Source organism: Anomalospiza imberbis, chromosome 20, assembly GCF_031753505.1.
Source record: "Anomalospiza imberbis isolate Cuckoo-Finch-1a 21T00152 chromosome 20, ASM3175350v1, whole genome shotgun sequence".
Taxonomy (NCBI): domain Eukaryota; kingdom Metazoa; phylum Chordata; class Aves; order Passeriformes; family Viduidae; genus Anomalospiza; species Anomalospiza imberbis.
This window is the reverse complement of record NC_089700.1, coordinates 7,382,130-7,403,645: the sequence shown is the minus strand read 5'-3', so window position 1 is coordinate 7,403,645 and position 21,516 is coordinate 7,382,130. Positions and strand designations below refer to the sequence as shown.

The window sequence follows — 21,516 nt, the reverse complement described above, 5'->3', positions numbered from 1 at the left end:
GGTTTACAATGAGATCACTTGTTCTGGAAGGTTTCAAAGCTGATCTGCTCCCCTTTCCTGAAGGCAGTGAATTCTGAGTCTAAATTTAACAGGTTCATTTCTATTGACCAAAAAAGATTGCTGATATTTAGGACCCATTATCTGTTGCTTAATCTATTGTGAAATCAAAGTTAATTTCTGAAGTAAGGCCCTTAAAAAGCACTCAGCTGAACATTGCCATTGACACAGTTTCATTGTTGAACCATGCCTTGGTAACCTCCCAATGAGTTTATGATATTTACCAGTGATGAGGTTCAGCAGCAGCTCTGCTGGAACTTGCACAGATGAAGCAGTTGGATCAAAGCAATAAATCTCCTGAATCAAATTGTCATCAAGTTTCTGCAATGCAGGGAACAAAAATATTAGGGTGTTTGTGAAAATCTTACAGAATTAAAGAGAGATGAGAAACATACAGGAAATCTACAGGTAATGAATTGTTTTGCTGCCATTACCCCCTTGGCAGATTCCACTGCGTCTTCTTAGAGGAGGAAGAATAGAAAACAAACTCTCAACAATTCGAATTCTCACCAGTTTACATTGATTCCAGCTCTCAGTCTCCTCTGAGCCCTTCCAGTCTGGATGCAGAAGCAGCAGCACAGCCTTAACTACATCGTGTACCAGGGCTGGGGGCTCTGCATAGCTCTTTATTCTAGCAAAGCTCTCAGCACTGAGTTTCAGGACACACTCACGCAGCTCCTGCAGCATGAACCGGTGGAACAGAATCCCTGCGTGCCTCACATTTGCCACACGTTCTGCCTCTGCAATCAAAAACAAACCTCTCAAGAAGCTGCTCAGAAACATCTGCTACTCAGGACTTACATTACTGACTAACAGTCTATGTGCTAGATCCCTGAGGGCAACAAGGTGTCTGCTTCCCACCTTTGATTTCAGCACGAAGTACCCTGTGAGCCAGAGTTAAAATCTGCCCATTCCTTTTTACTCCACTCTGCTAAGCCCTGAGACTTGCTCGGGAGTAGTTTATATATACTAAGGATTTGTATTTGTCTTTCCATACTTGTAGGAATGATACTTTTAATATAGTTTTACTGAGATTCCTAATTTCACCCCAAGAAACTATCTCTCATCTGTATGCACAATACCCAGCACTTGTGTTGGTTCTCTTTCCTCTAGAGACCTCTTCAGGATCTCTGAGCAGGCAGCTTGGGCCATCTTTAGCATTTTCTGCAGGTCTTTCTGCTCCTGAGGTGGTAATTTCTTGTGCTGTCCGATGCTGATATCAAATATTCCGAGAGTTTGTCTTGATAGGTCATGGAGAGGTACTGCAATGTGGTGTTCTCCATAGATAGAAGTGAGAGTGACCTCTGAACTGTCTGTGCACTTGAACAGGTAATCTCTGAAATGAAATGTGCTAGGGTTTTCAATCCTGGTTTGTTTTGGTGATTTACTTAACATGTCTAAGATGCCATTCATCTCTTGTTGTTAAAATAAAAGTATTACATTACTAAATCATAGTTTGTTTCCTTGCAAACTGAAGTTGGCACAGCTCTAAGTATCATTCAAGGAATGTACACAAAGGAAAAAATAGCATTGGGAACATGATATTGCTTAGTCAAGGTGATTGCTGAAAATCATGAGAATTTAACAAATCTTGCTTTAAAAGCAGTTTGCTGTTTCTAACTGCATTGTCAGTTGTCCTAGACAGTTTTATAAAAAGTAAAAACAGCTGCTGGAATAAGCAATGTTGACAACAAGGATGATATGCTTAAAGACATGTCTGTAAGGATCTTGGCAGTGGAAGGAAGCAGAGAATTGAAGGAAATGAGATTAATATGGCCAGGAAAAAATACAGATTATTCTAAAGAGCGAAGTGGTTCAGTGTAGGCTGCAATCCTGCAAACCTTGGCAGCTCAGCTGGTAAGCATTAAGTCAGAAGTTTTTGCAGCCTAAAGTCAAAGAGAAAATACTTCTCAGCCCTTCACAGTTCAGTGCCCTGTGCATATACACCAGAAGCCTTGATAGTGAGAGAGCTGGAGCCAGACACTCCCAGGGCTGCTCTACCAGGGGCTTCGTGTAATGTGGATCATCCTGATACAGGCTGAGTCACAGAGCAGAGGGGACCAGTCCCGTTACAGGTGCTGGAGCCTACCTGAGGAGGTGTTCCTCTCTGAGGAGAACAACAGGAGACCTGTGGATTTCTTTTTGTCCTGTGTTATCCGTAGTGATCACCTTGCACAGAACATAGTTCTGCCAGAGAGAAAAGAAAGGTTTAGCTGCATCCAAGAAAGGAACAGATATTTTGAAGCTTGGAGAGGGAGGAAACTCCTATAAGAAAACTCCCATGTACATTGAAGAGCAATGGGATTGTTTAAAGACATCTCCCAACGCTGCTTAGTTTTATTCCCAGAGATGGGTGAAGAATGTGCTCTGGACGTCCCTCAGCCAGACTATTTAATCCACCCCCGGCTCTATACTGAGGAACACCCACAGGCCTAGAGGTTTCCATTCTTTTTCCCATCCTCTTGCAGTCCTTTCTCATGTCATGTTGGTGTCAGTGTGTCTTGACACATGAAAAGCATAGGGGGGAGTGAGTGACCTGGCTATCAGCAGCTAACAAGGGAACAGTGCTGAGCCTGAAATGACAACAGAACTCTGCCAACATAAACCATGCTTATCAGAGGAAGCAGCTGAATTATGACTGCAGCAGATGTCATACAGACTTTGGGATGACACAGGATCAGTCCTAAATATTGCATATAGTTTTTGTCTTCTCAGCTCACTGGTACATGAAGTGACAAGCTTCCCAAGTGCCTGCTGCACAACTGGAATATGACCTGCATGGAGCAGGGCTGCCTTTACAAGCTGGCTGATTTGGAACCAGTCCCTTCCTGAGCTGTATTTACATCTTGGCTGCTGACATAAAGTTCAGAACAAAGAACTAATATATTAACTGGAACATTCTCTTGTCCCTATAAAATACCATAGTTTTAACATGCAGAGGATCTCCAAAGAGAAGTGTTTCCCTTAGTGGAAGTCCCAGACAGCAAAGCTATGGATGGATGGATGGATGGATGGATGGAGGGATGGATGGGTGTGGGGTTCTGCTCTATTGGTTGCTATGCAGCAGTGAGCACTGAAGTAGAAGAATACTCCCTTTTCATATGGAGAAAGGATTATACTAGCAGCGCTCTTGAATTCTTTTACATGGGTGGATGAAAAAACTGAAGAGGGGTCTCCTTTACAGAGGGAATCTTCCCTCTCTACCTTTGCAGCCCTTTTGTTGCATGAGCAGGCACAAGAATCTTGTGCAGGCTTCAGCTTTAATGATAAAACCAATGGAAAAACACAAGCAGCTGGAGATGGCACTTCCTCTCTAAAGCAGCCTTTCAGCCCCTGATTATTACAGACCTTTTCTCTGCAGTACCTTGTCTTTGCCAGGTGCCACCAGATAGGTTGTGACAGTATGGATGCTGGGTGTCCTGGGATACAACCAGTCCAGGGCAGTGACAGCCACTTGTAGGACATTTTCCCGCATGCAGACGTGGTGGTAGGCGTTGCTGAATGCATGACAAACTCCCTGTGAAAAGAGAATTCTCCAAGTGAGCCAGACAATTTCACACAATTTTGGAGAAAAAAGCTGCGGAAACGTTCATGTTGTAACAAATTGCTTTAATCAGAATTTGTAAAGCGGAAAAGCGACTGTGAAATGTCCCTTATCAAATAATGCCCTGAAGTACTCAGTACCCAGTCACGGCCAAGTCCTTAACCAGACAGAGCTGATTTTTAGTGGAAATAGCCAAACGGACCGGTAATGTTGGCTTGCTGCGCTCCCTGCTGCCCAGATGATGCATCCACAGTGAGGCTGCTCCCAAAGAGCATCCCAAAAATTCCGGACAGCTGTCACTTATAATTATCCCACCACGTAAAAAGTAAAGTTTCATGTCATTTTATAGAAATGAACACAAATATGAGATTGAGAGCTTCAGGAAAAAAAAGCTGCTATCTTTGGACTTTGCACAAAAGGTCAATTAACATCGTAGTCAGGAGAAGATTAATAAATTATTGATGAAGTGATACCTCATAATAAATTTCAGATAAGATGCTAATCAGCAGGATACTGATAAGGTCCTCTCCTCACACCACTTTCACCATATACTGCAGAAGGGGTCCCACAGATATTTTTTCAGTTGTACATCTTACATTTACTCAGAACAAAAATGTAAAATTCACAAGTTTTTTGCAGGCTGGAGTAACAAACTGCTTTCTGATGGTGCCCACCTCATAGAAAGTGATCTCATGGGTCAGGAAGATGGATTTATGACACTGGTCCCGAAGAGTGTCAAGCCCTAGAATGCCAAAAACTCTCCAATGAGCATCATACAGGGGCAGCACCAGAAGTGAACCTTTCCTCTCCTCCACAGAGCGGTCAGAGTTCCAGAAGTGAATGTTTCCGTGGTGCTGAACTCTTGGAACATAGATTGGCTTTCCCTGGTCAATGGCTGCAAAGCTGAAATATAAATTTATGACAAGGTTTGTCAGGAGGAGCAGAAAACCTTTAGTGAAACAGTAAATACTACAGCTTTGATCTCTCCCTGTTTTCTGGCATCAGAGAATGAAGGTGTGATCTCCATACCCTGACCACATCAGCAATACCACATTTACCACTTGCATCCCAAAGGCAGTGGTAATACAGAGGCACTTTTCATCCTTAGGACATTTTAAGAACATCAGCTAATGAAGGGAATGAAAAGGAATACAGAAGCAAGCAGCAGTTATATTTAATTGGTTAGAGGCAGCAATATTTAAAGAGACAAATATGTCTGGCTTTTGGAAATGACAAGTGAAGAAGCATGAAAGCTGTTTATAGCATAAACACTAGGGAAGGAAAGGCATTGTTCTCAAAAATATCCTGTGGATGTAAACTGGCATAAGGGAATTAATTTTTAAAGAAGGAAATGTAGGCCCAATGCCACAGACATTTGCTAAAGGATGAGATTTATTAGACTGTGAGCTAATCTCCCCCAGGAAAGGAGTGAAATCCCAAACAGAGCAGTTCTAAGTAGACCATGTGGAGTATAAGGACATGTATAGGATATTGGATCATTCCACAACACTCTCTTGGGAGAGTTCCTCTCTGGACTACTGCATCAACCTCAGTTTCCAGAGCATCCCAAACACTGCCCCATACATTCCAAGCAGTTTAGAGGAAAAGGAACAGGTATTTGCAGCTTTTCTTACCTGACTCCTTTCATGTCTCTGTGCAGTACTTGGTTTAGGATGTAGGGAGCATCTTCTGTGGTACAGGCCACGTAGCGCAGGAAAACCTGTCCCTGCTCTGGGGAGAGCCGGTTCTCTTCCAAAAGGGCAATATATGCACTGATCCTCTTGTTATCCCCATGGGCTTCCATGTCCTAGTAACAAAATGTTTCCCATCACAGTCTGTACATTAGCCACTGGCACTTAATTAATGGACTTAGCACTTGTTTAATTTTTGCTGAGATGCTGCTCTGGGTCACCGAGTTTGTGTGTCACCAACCCCATGATGTGGCTGTGTCTCTGCCCAGTGCACTCTGTGACAAGCACAAACACTTGGTATTTTGATTGGCAAGTGAAACTGATTTCCTTTTTCCTGTCGCTAATGGGGAGGAGTAAATAGAAAAATAATTCCTAACTATAATCTGTGCCTAAGAAAAAGTCCTATGGATTTCTTCTCCAGTAGGAGATTCCTTTAAGAAAAAAAAAAACCAAACAAGTACCAGAGTTGCCATATTTACAAACCTAGACAATACTGCAAGAACACTTCAGCTACACTGAGAGAAATTTGGCTTTGAGGAGGGCTTTAATGGTGAGGAAAAACAGCTAAAGTTGCAGCTGTAAATTAAAAATGAAACTATTTTCGCTACAAATTAACCATCTTTGTCCCAAACCAGCTCTGGTGTGTTTTATTTCAGAAGCTCCAAAACTACAACTATAGATCTCCAGATCTGACCTGAGTCAGCTCTTCCATAAGTGAGGCAAAATTATCCCTGAGATTCCTTTGGTATTGGCAGAGCAAGGATGCCTACCTGAGACAGGGCCCTGATCACTGCTTTGTACACTGGTTCCATGCTTGTTCCGCTGGTCTCAGCTGCTTTCTGGATATCCTGCAGCCATTTCCTCCTGGCTGAGCTTTGCAAGCTCTTGGTGTGACTTTGTTCCACACTTGTGGTCAGGAATCTCACCAAGTTACCAATAGTTTCATCCTCATTGCCAGTGAACTTGGAAGCAATTAACTCAAGGAAAATCTGGAATGCCTTTGGGGATAGCTTCCCCACTTTATTGAGCTGTGGGTATCGGGAGCAAAGCTGTTCCTTTGCTAGTAGGAAAAAAAAAATAGAAAATAAGACAGGGAAAATTTAGTTGATTAATCAGTTTTGCAAAATACGAAACAAGACCTAAACAGGCTTTGGGTGGAGTCCACCCAGCCCATCCTTCTAGGTTGCTTTCAGCTGTCTCCTACATGGAAGTGGTCACACTGGCAGGTAATCTCCAGTTTCCAGGCTGGACGCATCCTTTTCTCTAGACGCCTGCTTCCCTCCTATGAGGAAGAATCCCGCACAGCCCTGGTTTCTCTCCTGGTGCTGCTTAACTCCGCAGCCGGTCTGTCAGAGCTGTCCCAGCGCGGCGCAGGCTCTGCCCAGCCCCGGCTCTGGGCTCACGGGGGTGCTCTTGCACAGCCTGAGCAACGTGCAGGCGCTGCCTGGCTCCGGAGCCCGGGGTTCACGCCGTCTCTGTGACTGATGCTTCCATCATTCTTTCTGCATCCTGTTTTCAAATCCTGTTGGACCCGAAGATGTCCCTGCTCATGGCAGGGTGTTGGACTAGATGATCTTTACAGGTTCCTTCCAATCCAAACCGTTTTATCATCATTATCACAGATTTTAGCTGAAGAAGTAGCAAGTACTAACGTGGCCTCAATCATGGTGGGGCCATGATGCTTAATGCTGTCTTATCCAGCCCATAATCTAAGTAACATTCAGTATTCTAATTTAATTTCTGATTTTCTGACAGAACTAGGATGGAGAATTTTTTTAGCATATAAAATATTTGGATTTTTACCTCCACTTTCTCCTTACTTTGAAGAAAGGGATGCAGAAAAAAATACACAGGAAGCTGAATATGCTATGATCACTTCCTTCACTACTGAGCCACAGCATAATGAATTATTTTCCCCTTCATATCTAATGTTACACTTTTCACTTGCAAAGACAATCAAATAATTGTACTCACTTTTTACTCTGTGTTTCCACCCAGGAGAAGTGCAATGTCTGTGAACCCTTCCCCCAAACCTGCTTGTCCTACATCCTTGAGAGATTAGGTTGAGGCTGCTAGAAATAATTCATGTTGCTGGTAGATAGTATTGATTTTGCTATGCTTCCTTTCTATTTATTTGTCCTTTAGTTTATGAGCCCTTCATGGAAGGGACTGTGTCCTTCCATATTTCCATGGTATGTTCTGGCATGCTTTGAATACAAGAGAGCAGTGAACTGCCAGTTTCTCCTGGCTGGACAGCCTGGAGATTATTAACAGTGACACACTGGTGTGCTCCCCACCCCACCAGCTGCCTTCAGTGAGCTAAAGGATAAAGAGATTTTGGTGGTTGCCAAAGTGAGCCATTTTTAGTGATTTGCAGCAGAACAAGCAGCATGAAGATGAGCATGGAGATGAAAAAATCAGTCTCTTCCACCCAAACACACATGCAGACATGTTCTTAATTGCTAATACAGTGTTTCAGAGCACCTTATGCCCACATGTTAATATGCACAAGGCTGCCAGACAGATTCAGGTGAACCTGCAGCACTTCTGCTGGACTAAAGTCCTTTCTATCAAGGACCAAATTCGCTAAGTTTATGCAGTGAAATAACCAACAGAGAAGTGATACTCGAAGCTGCTCTGTAATTCATAAGAGCTGTGTGACAGTGTGGATAACTACAGACTATTTGAGATCTATAAGGAAAGCTGTTCTCTCCTGTGAGGTACATTCCTGCTGGAAGCACAGCAAAATATATCTATTAAAAATAGCTGAATAACACAGATGGACTGGACTAAAAGTGCAAACGTTCTCAGGCTTTATGTGTGCTTTTTCACTGCCATATCACATATACATTGCATGTTACAGCTGAAATAAATTTTCAACTCATCTCAGTGTCATTTAAACATTGAGCTACTTCTCTGCCTGGGAATCTTGCACAGGAGGAGGAGATGGAGCAATGCATTAACAAATAGGTCTGGGTAACTGTTCCTTTCCATTTTACACCTCATACTGTGTATCCTTATGACTGCTTGCAAAACCAAAATGGTGCTTGCAACAGCCTCATTAGCTCTGTCACTGAATGGTTGAAGGCCTCCTGTGTTATTCTCACAGAGCAGAGATTTTTCCTTACCCTTCATCAAGGCCTCTTTTCCCACGTGTCCCTTGAATGTGCTCAGAACAGCAATCACCTCTTCCAGGACCAGAGACCCACATGCTTTGCTGTCCAACTTTTCAAAAAGTGCCTCCAAAAGCTGTTTCCTTTGGGCCATGTGAGACATGCGGTGAACCTGCAACAGAGGAACAGCTGGTGTTTGGTAACTCTTGGACACTGGTGCTGGACACTACACAAATGGGGACACTGCTCAAGTGTGGACACACTCTGCAGTGGTTGTGCCAATTACATCATTCCTATGGGGCAGACTGAATCTGTACATACATGGCTCAGACCTAGAGATGAATCATTAAACCTGGGAGATAACTTAGAAACACTAAACACAGGTGACAGTTCAGTTTACTAGCAGGACCAGCACTGCTGAGAGTTATTTCACAGTGAACAAATGAAGCCTGTGCTGGATTTAAGGTGATGTCAGCTCAGGTAAGTGCAAGTTTCCCAGAACACAAATGTCTCCCCAGCAGAACCTAACCACAGCCTTGTCAGTGACACTCCAAGATGTGACAGCTCATATTTCTGTACACTGTTATTTTGCTGGAGCTGCCCTGAAGTGTGTGGGCTCCAAGCAAATACATGTTACCATTTGTCCTCTAAACCCAGCACAGAGGGATAACTGGCTGGAGTGGAATTCACTTAAAGGCCAAAATACTGGCAGTGTGTGCTGTGTTCAGTGAGGACTATGGAGCCGTCAGATCCAATATCTCATTCAAATTAGGTCAGCAGCACAGAGGGAAACCAGAAGGAGGTCTGAGGAAAACATAGCTAGAGAAATGCACCACAAAACAGACCTGTAGTGATATGAGACATACTGATGCTGGCCATGAGGAAGGAGAATATTTTTTTTTCAACACATGGCAAGAGCACCTTGTAACTTAAAACCAAATAAGCTTGTGCACATTCACATCCAGCCATGCACATAGCAAACCCAAACACACTTGTTTTAAAATCCTCCCCAAACATCCACAAACTCCTATGTACATACCAGTGCAGTAGGTCAGAGATCAGATTCTTGGCTATTCTAAAGGTAAATAAGCAGAATGGAATGTTTTGGGCTCTTTCACAATTAACTATCAACTATTATCTCACTGAGTCCGGCTCTAGGACAGACAGACAACCTCTAACAGAATGAGTCTGGAGTCTGTCATCACTTCCAGAGCTGAGGGCTAGGGAGGGAGCATCTGTATGAAAACAAAGGGGTAAAAGGTCTCCTGAAGGAACAGGGGATGTAAGGCTGCAAGTGGAGAGCTCTGCCAGCATCAGATTAACAATTGACTTTGCAAAGTGTTTGTGGGCATTTGCTCGGTTTTTGTTTGGACATGGGATCAGCAAAACTTATCAATATTTACTTTTTCTCGTTGTTTCATTTTTTCCTCTTCTGTCTGTTTGTATTCTCCTTTGATAAATGCAGTAAGCCTCTTCACAGTAGGCAGAGAAATGTCTTCACCAACAAAATTGTCCATGAGCTGTACAAACTGTGGCAGGGTGAGGCAGCTCGCAGCAAAGCTCTTAGTACAAGAATCCTGACAGTTCTGAATCTCTGCCACGCCGGGACCCGAGTCTGAAAGGCAGAAAGCGCAGTGTGTCACAGGAAGCCAAATGCTGCCCTAAAGCCAACCACGTGGCAGCTATCAACACAGCCCTCAATCCTGCACTTCCTATCCAGGGAAATTACGGCTGAGTACAGCCTGACTCCATGCTGAGTAAAGGCCTTAATCTGCTTATACTGTTCTAATAGTAGCTCTGCAGATCCAGTCTGGCATGGATGCCATCCTACAGCCAGGTCAAACCCTGACTACAGGTGAGCTGGAATTGCTCTTACTCAGCAGGGGGCTGTCTGAGACAAAGACCTCATTGAGGGACTGCTGTCCCAGACAAATGGGATGCACATCCAAGGACTGACTGAAGGACACGGTAGTGCTGTGCACTGGAAGTTACCACAGAAAGCTGTACCAGGGGGCTGTACCATCAGCTTTACATAATGAACCTGTCACTGGATTGTTCAGACAAGGCAGACCCAGTTCTTGCAGCAGTTCTTCTAAGCCATGAGACACAAGAGTGTTCACTGAGTGCTAGCAAGGAGGTTGGCCCTTCTAGGATGTTTAAGAAAATACCTCTTTGAAAGACAGTTGTCTGATCACAGCCTTCCTAGAACAAAGGCCTTTGTAGACAATGAAGTAGGATCATCCTTTGGAAACACAGTGAGAGATTAAAATAAAAGGTTCCTGCTAGATGATCTCATAGTACATTTCCCTATAGGCAGTCACAGTCTAAAAGTTATTTAAGTAACTTCTAGATTTAATGTGCTCAGGTTCCTCTCTTGCTATAGTAATATTACAGAGTGAAACAGAACATAAAGTTTCTCCTTATTATAAAAATGCTGCTGCTTCACAAAGTCCTTACTTGAATTAAAGTGTCTGCTCAGAGCCTTGAATACAAATCACCAGCAAAGTGACTCACCTGCCATCCTGTGAGAGGAATAAGCTCTGAAATCTTGGCAGAAAACACCATGCTGAGAAGATAGCAAAGCTTGTGGTCTTCTCTACTCAGAAATCACTCACATGGTTTTGAAATTGATTTAAAACACCCTGTAGTTAAACCAATCCAAATATATACATTGAAAATGATTAAGGTCTGTCAGAAAAAAGAAAAACACTTTACCTTTACCCTGGTCATGCAGAAGATTCTCATCCTGCAGTCTTGTCTCTGAGCTTGTCTGTTGGTCAGACTGGCTCTCATTGCTTGCAGAGGTTTCTTTCACAGCCTCTGCAGCTGGAGCATCCTGTTGGGAATCAGTGACATCTGTGTCTGTCCCAGCTCTGTCTCCTGAGGCTGTGCTTGTAGCTTCAGGGGCTGTCTCTGTAACTCCACTGTCCTCTTGACTAACTTGTCCTTCTGATCCAGGTTCTCTGGCTGAGGTATGATCTCCTTCTGCTTTTGTTTCTGTCTCAGGCTCGCTGCCTAGGATGGACTCCTCTGGTTTTCCAGATCCAGGTTCTCCATTCAAATCAGTAGCTTCAAGGCCAGAGCTTTTCACTGCTGACATGGCATCCTCACCTTCCTTGCTCACTTCAGAAGCGCTTGGCTCTGCTGCTTCATTTGCCTCCTTGGAAATTCCTCCAGTCTCAGCTTCACTCATACCCATTTCTTCAATAACTCCTTCTGCAACACTGGTGCTCATTCTCTCAGTCTCTTGCCTATCATCATCTACAGGTTCATTTCCTAAAATCTCTCCCTCAGAAATTTCTGTTTGAGACAAGACCAAATTTTCGCTGAGTTCCTCACAAACTTCCTGGTCACCAAGGCTTCCCCAAAAATCCATAAGATGAATATCTTGCAGCTCAATTATTGGCCCTAAAACAGAAAAAATATGTGTAAACTGATAGTGTCCACTGGTTTTATGTTCTCTTGTATTGCATAAGAAAATTTAAAGAAAAAAGGTAATGTCAAGTAAATACAAACTACCAGCAAGTATCTTCTACATAGACACATCTCAGGAACACAAAACTTCAGAATAATGTCTTTGCCTGCAGAGATTTGCTCTTCTGGCTATATATTACACCACTTTTCCTTTGAAATAAGTATTTCATCAACCTCTACACTAAGAAGGAGAGATGCAATTTGCCTTGCATTTGATCTCAGCAATTAATTAATGTCCAATATGTTTAAAATATTTTACTTTCACGCAGATGATTCCCTCCATTTTTTTCTTTTTCTTTCTGGAGGTATTTTAGTGCAAACACAAAATTAACTTCTAATATTGCCCAGTAAGAAAGAACAATTGTTTCAGAAAGAGTCTTTTTTAAATTCTATTTCCCAAAAAGTACTTCAGAATTTTGTAGCAAGGAAAACGTTTGGATGCTGAAGCATTTCTGAACATTGCATCACAGATTGCCAAACGTGCTTGCAAATTCTGGTGTATAGATCACAGCAGTCATTTGGGTCCCTTTTTTAGGCTCTGTTCATTTCTGGTAACACTTATAAAACATATCTGAACCATCCAGCCTTGTTGGACTCCCAGTGTTTTAACCACAACTGAAACATCCCATGTCTCACATTCTCTGGGGTTCCAGAGTTCCCACTCATCAGTCATGGGCATTCTGTCATAGAAGTCTCTCAGCAGGGCCAGTATTTTTTGTCTATCCAAGACACCAACCTAGACAAAAAGATTATAATTACTGGGTTTTTCCTGTGGTTCTTGTGACTTACATCAACATTTGTAGCACTACAAAGGCACCATCAGCCAAGAATTACCTGTGGCTGATAATTATCCATTACCAGAACATCACTACAAATTCCAAAGAAGTTAATTTATTTCATAGAGGCAAAAATTTCTTCTGGGATGAGCTGGAACTCCCCACACATATTACTTTGCAGGCTCTTCCTTTTCCATGTCCTTGACAAATTACAGTGAGATAATTGTAATTGTTCTGCCAAAGGAGTTCTTAGTGTAAAGATCAAAGCCTCATCACTTCATACTCTCAGGACAGATATTGATTGCCTGACAGTACCATGCAAGAATTTCCATGTATTATGGGCTGTGCTGTGTTACCTTAGTGACTGCAGATGGTAGTTTGGTTTTGTGCCCCATCATCTCCTTTGAAGCCTGATGTATTGGCCTGGAAACATAATTAGTCCAAAAATCTGAGCTATTATGACAATCTCCCTAATTTCCTTTAAAAATTCATAGACATTTGACCACAGAGGTGAGAGAGGTATCAGCAGTTGCAGTGCAGAGGAAGGTGCAGAGTTTATTAAATCCTTGTTGATCAGAGTGAGTGTACACAGATGATAAACCCAGGAAAAGGCAATGAAATGGGTAATTTCCAATCAGGAAATTGTGGGGTTTAAAAAGTAAAGCAAACCTAAATGATTGCAAGATTTCCATTTTATGATGTATTCCTGTTGTCATTATTTAAGTCCTGCTACCTTTGTAATCTCCCTCCCATTAGTGAAATAAAGTAGTTAATTAGGAAACAGATTTACTTAAGTTCATTATTTGTAGTGAGTAGCTTTCCATCTGAATTATTTATTTCCTTTTCACATTTTGTTCTTAGATTAAAAACTGCAAAATGTAAAATTCACCAGGCTTTTAATTCCTTGTGAACTTTTCCTGCCCTTAGACTAAAGAAATAAAGGAAGAACATTGCTGTTCTTTTCTGGAAATTAGCTCAAGATAACTGCATTGTTTATAAGCTGAAACTATAATTATTGGCACCAATAGTTAAAAGCAGAGGATATGGAAACAACCCAGAGATACACATCTCACCTACTGGTGAAGTTAATGCTGGAACTAAGTGAACACATCACATTTGCTGGTACTGCAGCACCTTCCTCTACAGGGAAGGGGTTTTGCCAGTTCTGCAGAAAGGACCAGAACTGAAATGTAAGAAGCCATCTGGTACAATTTTAGTGCTTCAGTATCTGGTAATTTAATTCCTGCTGGTAAAAAAAATGCTGGAAGTCAGGGTTGAATTTCAGCTATGGGTGGGTTTGGAGCAACAAATGTCACCACAGAATTCTGTCCCTAAACTTACAGGGTGTAGGTCCTGATCCCCAGTATCTCCTGACATTAACACACAGATACCTTGCACACCCCTGTGCAAACATTTCTTCTTGTTATTTGTCTTTCAGTTGAATATATCAGATCGTGCTCTGATCCTTTTAGGAGATGCACAGACACACAATGTTTTAAAGGTGTTCCCAGATCACTGTGGAATATTTGGACCCTCCATTCAGTATTTCCATTACACACACTCAATTTTCCATTCAAATTTCCTCAGCTGTTACTTGTCACAACCATCTGCTGGTTGCCCTGAATTTGCAGTACTAATGCATAATTTTACTTCATTAAAATGGGAATAGATTAATGAAGTATTATTAAAAAGAAAACAAGGATATTGTTTTGGGACTCGATTACTTTTTTGTCATATTAAAATAATATATCTGGAGGATTTAGATAACTCAAATTCTTGAAGAATTTTTTGTTCTTTGGATCCAAAAAATTTATTTTTATATAAAAATAGGTGTGTATATATATATATAAATAGATTAAATAGCTGAAATTGTCAAATATTAATAGGGGTTTATTTACTTATTTAAACATTTCCAATTTACACAGATTTGCCATTTTAGCAGGGGTTTCTGTTATTTCAGGACACTTTTCCTTACAACTTACCCTGGGAGGAACATGTCACAGTACAGCCACCTATAGAAGAAAGGAGCACCACAACAAGAAACCATTTCCAACTCCTCTCCCCAGCTGTGCTATTTTCCCCAGTTCCTAAATTTAGTAGAAAAGGTGACTTTTCTTTGCACTTGGTGTGTGACTAAGGAGGCTGATGACAGATTGCTACCCACCTGCCCTTCGTGCTGCACCTTGTGAGCAGGACAGGTACAGAGGTACAGCTTTCCTCTCCACAACAGAAAACCATCTGTGTTTGTACAGCTGCCCAAAACTCAGGCAGCTTTAGTGCCCAGGGAGTTGAAACACGTTGACCTAATTTTTTTGTCACCTAGATATTGGCAGGTGATGATTCTCAGCTGTTTTCAGCAGTGTTCTGTGACCTGTGAGTAATTCCTTTGGCAACACAGACTAAACCAGACTTGCCATTTAAACAGGGATAGGTCAGTGTTTAAACACTTGATTGTTTTTCTGGAAATGTGATGTGTGTATCCTGAACCCTACAAAGAGCTTGTTAGTGAGCAAAAGGGAAGAACAGATGCTTAGAAAAGGTCATGAGAAAGCAAACTTTGTTGTTGCTGTACGGCAAGAAAGATAATCAGGAGTGTCTCAAACTACATTGGCTTGAAAACTAATCTCTGACTAAATTAAATTTCATTTTAAAACCCCTTGTTTAAAACATCCCTGGAAATTAATGAAGAGTTATAAAATAAACTGATACAAGTGAGCACAGGGACAATAAACTAAAAATTCACAGAGACATTGCCTTTTGGGGTATTATAGCAGTGATCCAACTGCGTTCTGGGATTGTCTTGGGAAGTTTCTGCTGCAGTGGATAGTCCAGGCTGTCCTTCTGAGCTGCCATCCTTCTGGATGCATGCATTTGAAATCATAATAATGATCATGTGGATACATTCTAATTTGACTGTAATTTAAACACTGCTTTCTCAGCTCCCTGGCCCTAATTGCAGCTCATTGAGGCAGCCAGCCACACTCACCATGCAGACTGGAATAACTGCCTGCTACCAAACAAATGGAAATTAGGAACTGAAACAAGTGCTTTGCTGTGCTTTGCAGAATGGGCTCTACAGGTAATGGATCACATTCAAGTGGTAGAAGTCCTTGGGTTACGTTGCATTTTATCTCTCCTGTGGGTACAGTAGAACTTTACAAAAGAAACCAGGCCAAGTTTAAAAGAGCTGCGTGGCCCACACGACACTTTAGTGAACTCAGTTTGCAGGGCAGGGCTACCTCGGAGCCTGGAAACCACAGCTCTGTGCTCTGATCAGTTTTTTTTTTTCGGCAGCAGTGGCGTCATTGCTGATAGCTGCTCACTCCTGTTGTGTTAGTATTTTTGGCTCTTTGCCTCTGAGATTCCACTGGGATTAGCAGCATGGAGATGGTGATTACTGCCACAGAAATAATAGGAAGAAAGACACTTTAAAACATGAAAGGAAAGAAGGAATCCTTTGGAAATTCGTGTCAAAGACAGGACTCAGGTTTCTACATCCTTGTAGCCAGGAGGATCCATCACAGCCCTTCTTAACAGAGCCTTAGGAAAGTCAAATGTCTCCTAGCTGGGAAGCAGACACATTTCTTCCCTCATCCCTGAAACAGCAGCTTGCCTGCTATTCTCTAGAACACACTATTGGTGTTGAAATGAGCCCTGTAATTCCTTTCTCTTGGCGGTAATGACATTATTAGCATGACATTGTAGAGCACAGTTCACTCTGGGTAGGCTCTGCAAGCATAGCTGGAGGAGTGCTGGGTGGAATATAAAATTTATGTAGGGGAGAAAACTAAGGTTAGGGCAACTGCTTGCTCTGTAGTAGCCAGCAACCGCCAAACTGAGGGTCCTCATAACAAGTACCACACTTTTTGGATGAAGCCCAAGTTTTTAGCAATAGTTTATACCATTGATTCTTCAGTTCCTACTATTTACTGGTTTTCTAATGAGTCTAGCACTTTTTTGTTAGGTTTTTAATGGCGATGCAGGTGTACTGAGAAGATGATAGATAGAGTTTAAAGCTGCTGAAAACCAAATTATGGCTTTTGAGTTTCATTTCCAGCTCTGTAACTGACTTACTGTATTTTAATTTCCTGTCCATAAACTGTGGCTGAAGTTCACAGTACTGTTCTCAGAGAGGCTGTAAAGGTGGATTATTTTGCATTTTAAATTTTAGCTATGAGATTTATTGACAGAAACCCTTCAGATCTATAAAGTAATGTAACATAATTAATGCAATATATGTAATTATTGAAGTAATGTGCACATTTGTTAAAGTCAATCTACATCAGATTAGCTTTGCTGAAATGCGGCTGAATAGATAAATTAGCACTCAAATATTCTGAACTGTGCTGTGGAGGCAGGTAATTTTTTAGAATTAAAGGCCATGGTTAATTTCTTCTCCAGAATCACCAAACTTTAGTCCCAAGTCATCAGTTTAGGTAATTCAGTTTCTAATTAGCCATCAATTAACAGGCTGTTGGAGGTTTCTGTGTCTTAGAACTATGAATTTGACAACAGTGCAACAGCTATTGTTCTCTGAAATACTGCTGAGTAAGCACAAAGAGAGGATCTAGAGTTGAGAAAAAGCAAGCAGTGACCCAGAGAAATACCAAACTGGGAGCATGCCCACACTGAAATTAGGCTGAGAGCTGCTTTGCCTACCTTTCCATAATCACAAGCTTGGAAGAGGTTAATAAAAATTTGCCTCCGCGTATCATGTTTTGTTGCTTCTTGGAAGTCCTCGGCACACTTACGGAGATATTCCACGATTTCTTGGAACTTGTCACTTGAAACATGTTCAGTGTAGGAAAGGATAAGCTATAGAGAGAAAGCAGCAGTGGACATGATTATCTTTCTTCAAGCATTTTCACCTTTAGTTGAACTCCTAAAAATCTGTTGCGTGCAATCAAATATTTAGGAATTTGTAACATTTAATCTGCCAACACAACACAGACTTGGTGCCTAGCCTACTTCATTCTCGCCTTCAGAAGAAACAATATTCTCCAAACAAGCATGGGACACTGCAGAAATGTATCCTGATGAATTCCTTTCCTGCTCCAGAGGTCACTTATCAAGCTCAAACAGAGATGATGGATCAGATCCCTCCTATGAAAAGATGTGGCTTAAGCTCTATTTTCTTGTGGACGATTTAAGTTCTCCATGGTTTTCTGCAGCATTTAGTATTCTTGACTTCACCCCCAAGGAGGCATTTTGAGTCATTACATTCTGCAGGAGTGACAGTCACTCAACTCTCAAATGCCACAAAAGGAGCATTGCCTACAATTTCAGTGTTTAGAGGAGCAGTTGGATACAATAAAAAAAAAAAAAAAAAAGGAAGATTCTTTTGAAAATGAGCCTGCTGTCACCCAAGTCCTCTGACACTGGGAATACTACTGACTTGAGATTGATTTTATGTTCCAGCCTTGGAGACACCTTAACACTTTGGATTTATAGCCATGTGGCTTTTATGAGCGAAAGCAATATGGTTCTAAAAATGTGGTGTGCATGACATAAATAATAATGGCAATCAGAACAAACCACAGTCCCAGAGCCTGGGCTGAATTATTATAGTAGGTTTCTGGAGCCAGCCACACTAACAGGGAGCCCATACAGTTAAAAGGAGGAATTTCCAAAGCACAGAATGTTTCCCATTATCCCATTTTGAGACTATGGGTACCTGACATAAGTGCTAAAATATCTTGGGCTTGTTGAAATGCCACACAGGCAATAACCAGCTGAAATATTAATATGTGTTATTATTATTCATGTCTATATTGTGTAATTTCCAAATATATGGGACAAGTGGAAAAGAGAGGAAGAGCAGAAAAAAATCAATGGCCTGAGGGGTGGCTGATAGGAAAGAAGAGCTCCTAATACAATGTGGGTTTTATCTTCATTTCAGCATAAAAAAAGAATGTAGGTTGGAGAGAAGGTGGCACATCTGGGGCTATGGGTATCCACCAGCTTCTTGGGGTTATTAGAACCCAGAGCCCTGTGACAGAGGAGCCTTAAAGGTGACGCTGTTGGGATCAGGCAGGTTGGACAAGCAGTTTGTTATTCTGGATGTCTCCTGGATGACACATCCAAAGGCTCCTGCACTAATCCTGTGTCTAACAGCTTCACAGGACACTGTTTACAAGTACCATGTGGACAGGAGGCACCATCACAGGCTTAAGCCTTTCTTAGCTGATGTGTAAATTACTGTACACATAATTAACATACATTAATTTGTTATTAACTGAGAGATTTTGACACCTCTCCAAAGAAAGCTGGCACGCCTCCTTCTTGCTACCCAGAGTCCTTGGTATAGTTTGTGACCACATTATCATCAAAAACAATGGAACTGTTCTTGTTCCTACTGATCTCACTAGAAATGGAGAAAGCCTCATGCAATCATGGAAAATAATCTCACCTTTAAAGCCTGATTCTGACCCTGCAGAGACAATGTGAGCATTTCCCTTGGTGTCAATAGCTTTGTGCCAGACTGCTGGGGGTTCTGTGTGTTAGAGCACAAAGCTTGTGAAATAAACCATTAAGGGCTGGTCTCTGGGATTTAAATGCTTTTCATATAAAAGACCCCACCAGATTGTCACAAAGGATGTAAGAATACAACAGCCACTGTTCTGCATTTCTGAAAAAAACCCTCAAACCTGAAAAGCAATGATGTGTGAGGTCTCTCTACTGAGTTTCTAACAGCCTTTAAGTAACCCAAAGCTGCACTAAATTCAAGGAAGAAAAAAAAAAAAAAGTGCCTTTTAATTTTAAGGTCCATTAAAAGCAATGCTTTCCACATGGGAAAGGGCCATGACCAGTGTGGAGGAAGATCATCTCTTTCTGGGTTTGGTGGATGATGGAAAGGGGTGAAGAAAGGTAAATTGTAGCTGAGGATTAGAAGCAGCCCTGTCCTGATGAGGGAACAGTTCCCAAGGGAAGTGATGAAAGCCTCATCATTTGATTCAATTAAAACCGGACTGGAAAAAGAATCAGAGAATATCTTCTGAGAGAACATTCCTGCCAAATCAGACAGCCTGACAATCCATGTCTTTTGTGCTTCTGATCTCTGTTGTCATATCTTTAATTCAGTTAAAATAAAGAGTACACAAAGTATATTTTAAACAGTTTTCTAATGCTAATGGAGCATGGATTCATTCAGTGATTATATATATGTACCATAGAGGTTATGGACTGATGCTTCATTGCAGTGACAAAAGCAATTCTCTGGGCTCTCATTATCCACAATAGTCTTCTTAATTAGATGCAATAATTCTGAGGTTAAATTCAAAAATATCTCATTTCATGCTTAAAAAAACCTTCAACAAGTTACCATAAAAATGCATCTCTGTGCAAAATACCAAACATGTGAGTCTCCTGAGAGGGACAAAGGCACAAAAAATCACACATGGTTGCTTGGAATCAGTCTCTGCACAGCTGCTTTATGCTCTGGTTTTAATTATTATAACAGCAGCCACTAGCACTGCTGCAATGAGGGTCTGCCATTATTCCTATTCTATACACCCCTTTTTACAGGCTTAATTACCCAGCCATAAAATCCAGCTCTCTCACAGGTAGAAATTGCTGGCAAAGCCTTGGCCTGGACAGCTTTCAATAAATATAGTTTGGACCAATTTGGTTGTTTTCAGCTTGAGGAACAGCAGAGTAATGGGGTGAAACTTCCAACTACATTTATGATTTTGCTGAGTTAAAACCACACTTCTGATGTTTTCCAATGACAGCTTTTGAGTTTAAAACCACTTGGTTACGCTTCATGAATATTTATGAGACTTGTTGCAGTTTATTTATGGTTCAGACCAGTGATAGTTAGGGACAAATGCTTCTCATCCCAGGTCTTCATGGCTTGGTTCATCCTGGTTAATGGAACCTAGTCAGAAATAACAATACTGTGAGGATGTTATTAATTACTCCAGGCTAATGGTTGTAGTGGGACACCAAGCCTCCTGTGAGCAGCCAATCAAAGTCTGAACTGACAAGTGATTCAGGGCTTTGACATTTTAGAAAGGGATGGGGAGGGGTGTCCTAAAAACCACTGCTCCAGGACTAACTTCCCAAAGAGCAGCAAGGCTGCAGCTCTGAGGAAAGCAAAACAGTTCCCTCCAGCTGGCCAGAATGGAAGTGTTGTGAGAGCAGAGGATGGAGACGGAATGTGAAATGTCCAGATACAGCCAGTTTCCTGGGATGCTGGAGAAGGGAAGCCCTTCACTTGCTCCTCTGGGCTGTCCCCAGGGAAATGCTGACACTTTGTGATAAACGCCACATTCTGAACCAAATGCTCTTATTTAATTTCTCACCTTTGTGAATTCATCTAGGTATACTGTTTTTTCCAATGTGTTTAAGATTTTCAGCTTCCTGTCATGGGTTGCTGGTAAAAAAATGAAGGGATGTTGGTTTAGAAAGCAACAGTTGTGATTTTGCATATTGTACACATATTTTTGCACAATATGCTGTTACATTAACTTTCTTCTCATGTTGGATGACGTTTATTTGAGGTTCACACAGTAGCTGAAGCCTCTGACTGTACAGAGACCATCTAAATCTGCTTGCATTTCTCTTGCTGAGAATCTCCATTTAGCTGTTCAGAACTGTAGAGTCATATTTATTCTTGACATAAGTTGGTGCAAATTGCGATGATTTTAACAGTACTTACAACTAATTATGTGAGGGAGGAAATGATTTTTGATTTAACAAACATAAAACTGCCTTAGAACTCTGGAGACAAGGATTCTGCTTTGCAAGAGAAGAATCTGAAAATCATAGTAATTTTCTCAAGAATATAGGAATATTTTTACTGATGATCATATTCAAAAGTATGTTTTGGTCAGCTTTTGGGTTGCTATAATGGAACTGAG

At 41.5% G+C, this 21,516-nt stretch overlaps 1 protein-coding gene across 1 annotated transcript in view; it reads right to left on the bottom strand.

Annotated features, from left to right (window-relative positions):
• EFCAB5 (EF-hand calcium binding domain 5) overlaps nt 1-21,516 on the bottom strand; it is a 35,984-nt gene that overhangs the window by 1,210 nt on the left and 13,258 nt on the right. Inside the window, exons 7-20 of the mRNA XM_068210517.1 lie at nt 20,959-21,029; nt 17,315-17,470; nt 12,516-12,615; nt 11,121-11,813; nt 9,809-10,020; nt 8,421-8,577; nt 6,063-6,352; nt 5,236-5,408; nt 4,276-4,504; nt 3,422-3,574; nt 2,147-2,244; nt 1,140-1,393; nt 568-797; nt 282-378 (exon numbers count right to left, since the gene is read on the bottom strand). Of these exons, the coding sequence (XP_068066618.1) occupies nt 282-378; nt 568-797; nt 1,140-1,393; nt 2,147-2,244; nt 3,422-3,574; nt 4,276-4,504; nt 5,236-5,408; nt 6,063-6,352; nt 8,421-8,577; nt 9,809-10,020; nt 11,121-11,813; nt 12,516-12,615; nt 17,315-17,470; nt 20,959-21,029 (2,913 nt within the window). The remainder of the gene's footprint in view (nt 1-281; nt 379-567; nt 798-1,139; nt 1,394-2,146; nt 2,245-3,421; nt 3,575-4,275; nt 4,505-5,235; nt 5,409-6,062; nt 6,353-8,420; nt 8,578-9,808; nt 10,021-11,120; nt 11,814-12,515; nt 12,616-17,314; nt 17,471-20,958; nt 21,030-21,516) is intronic.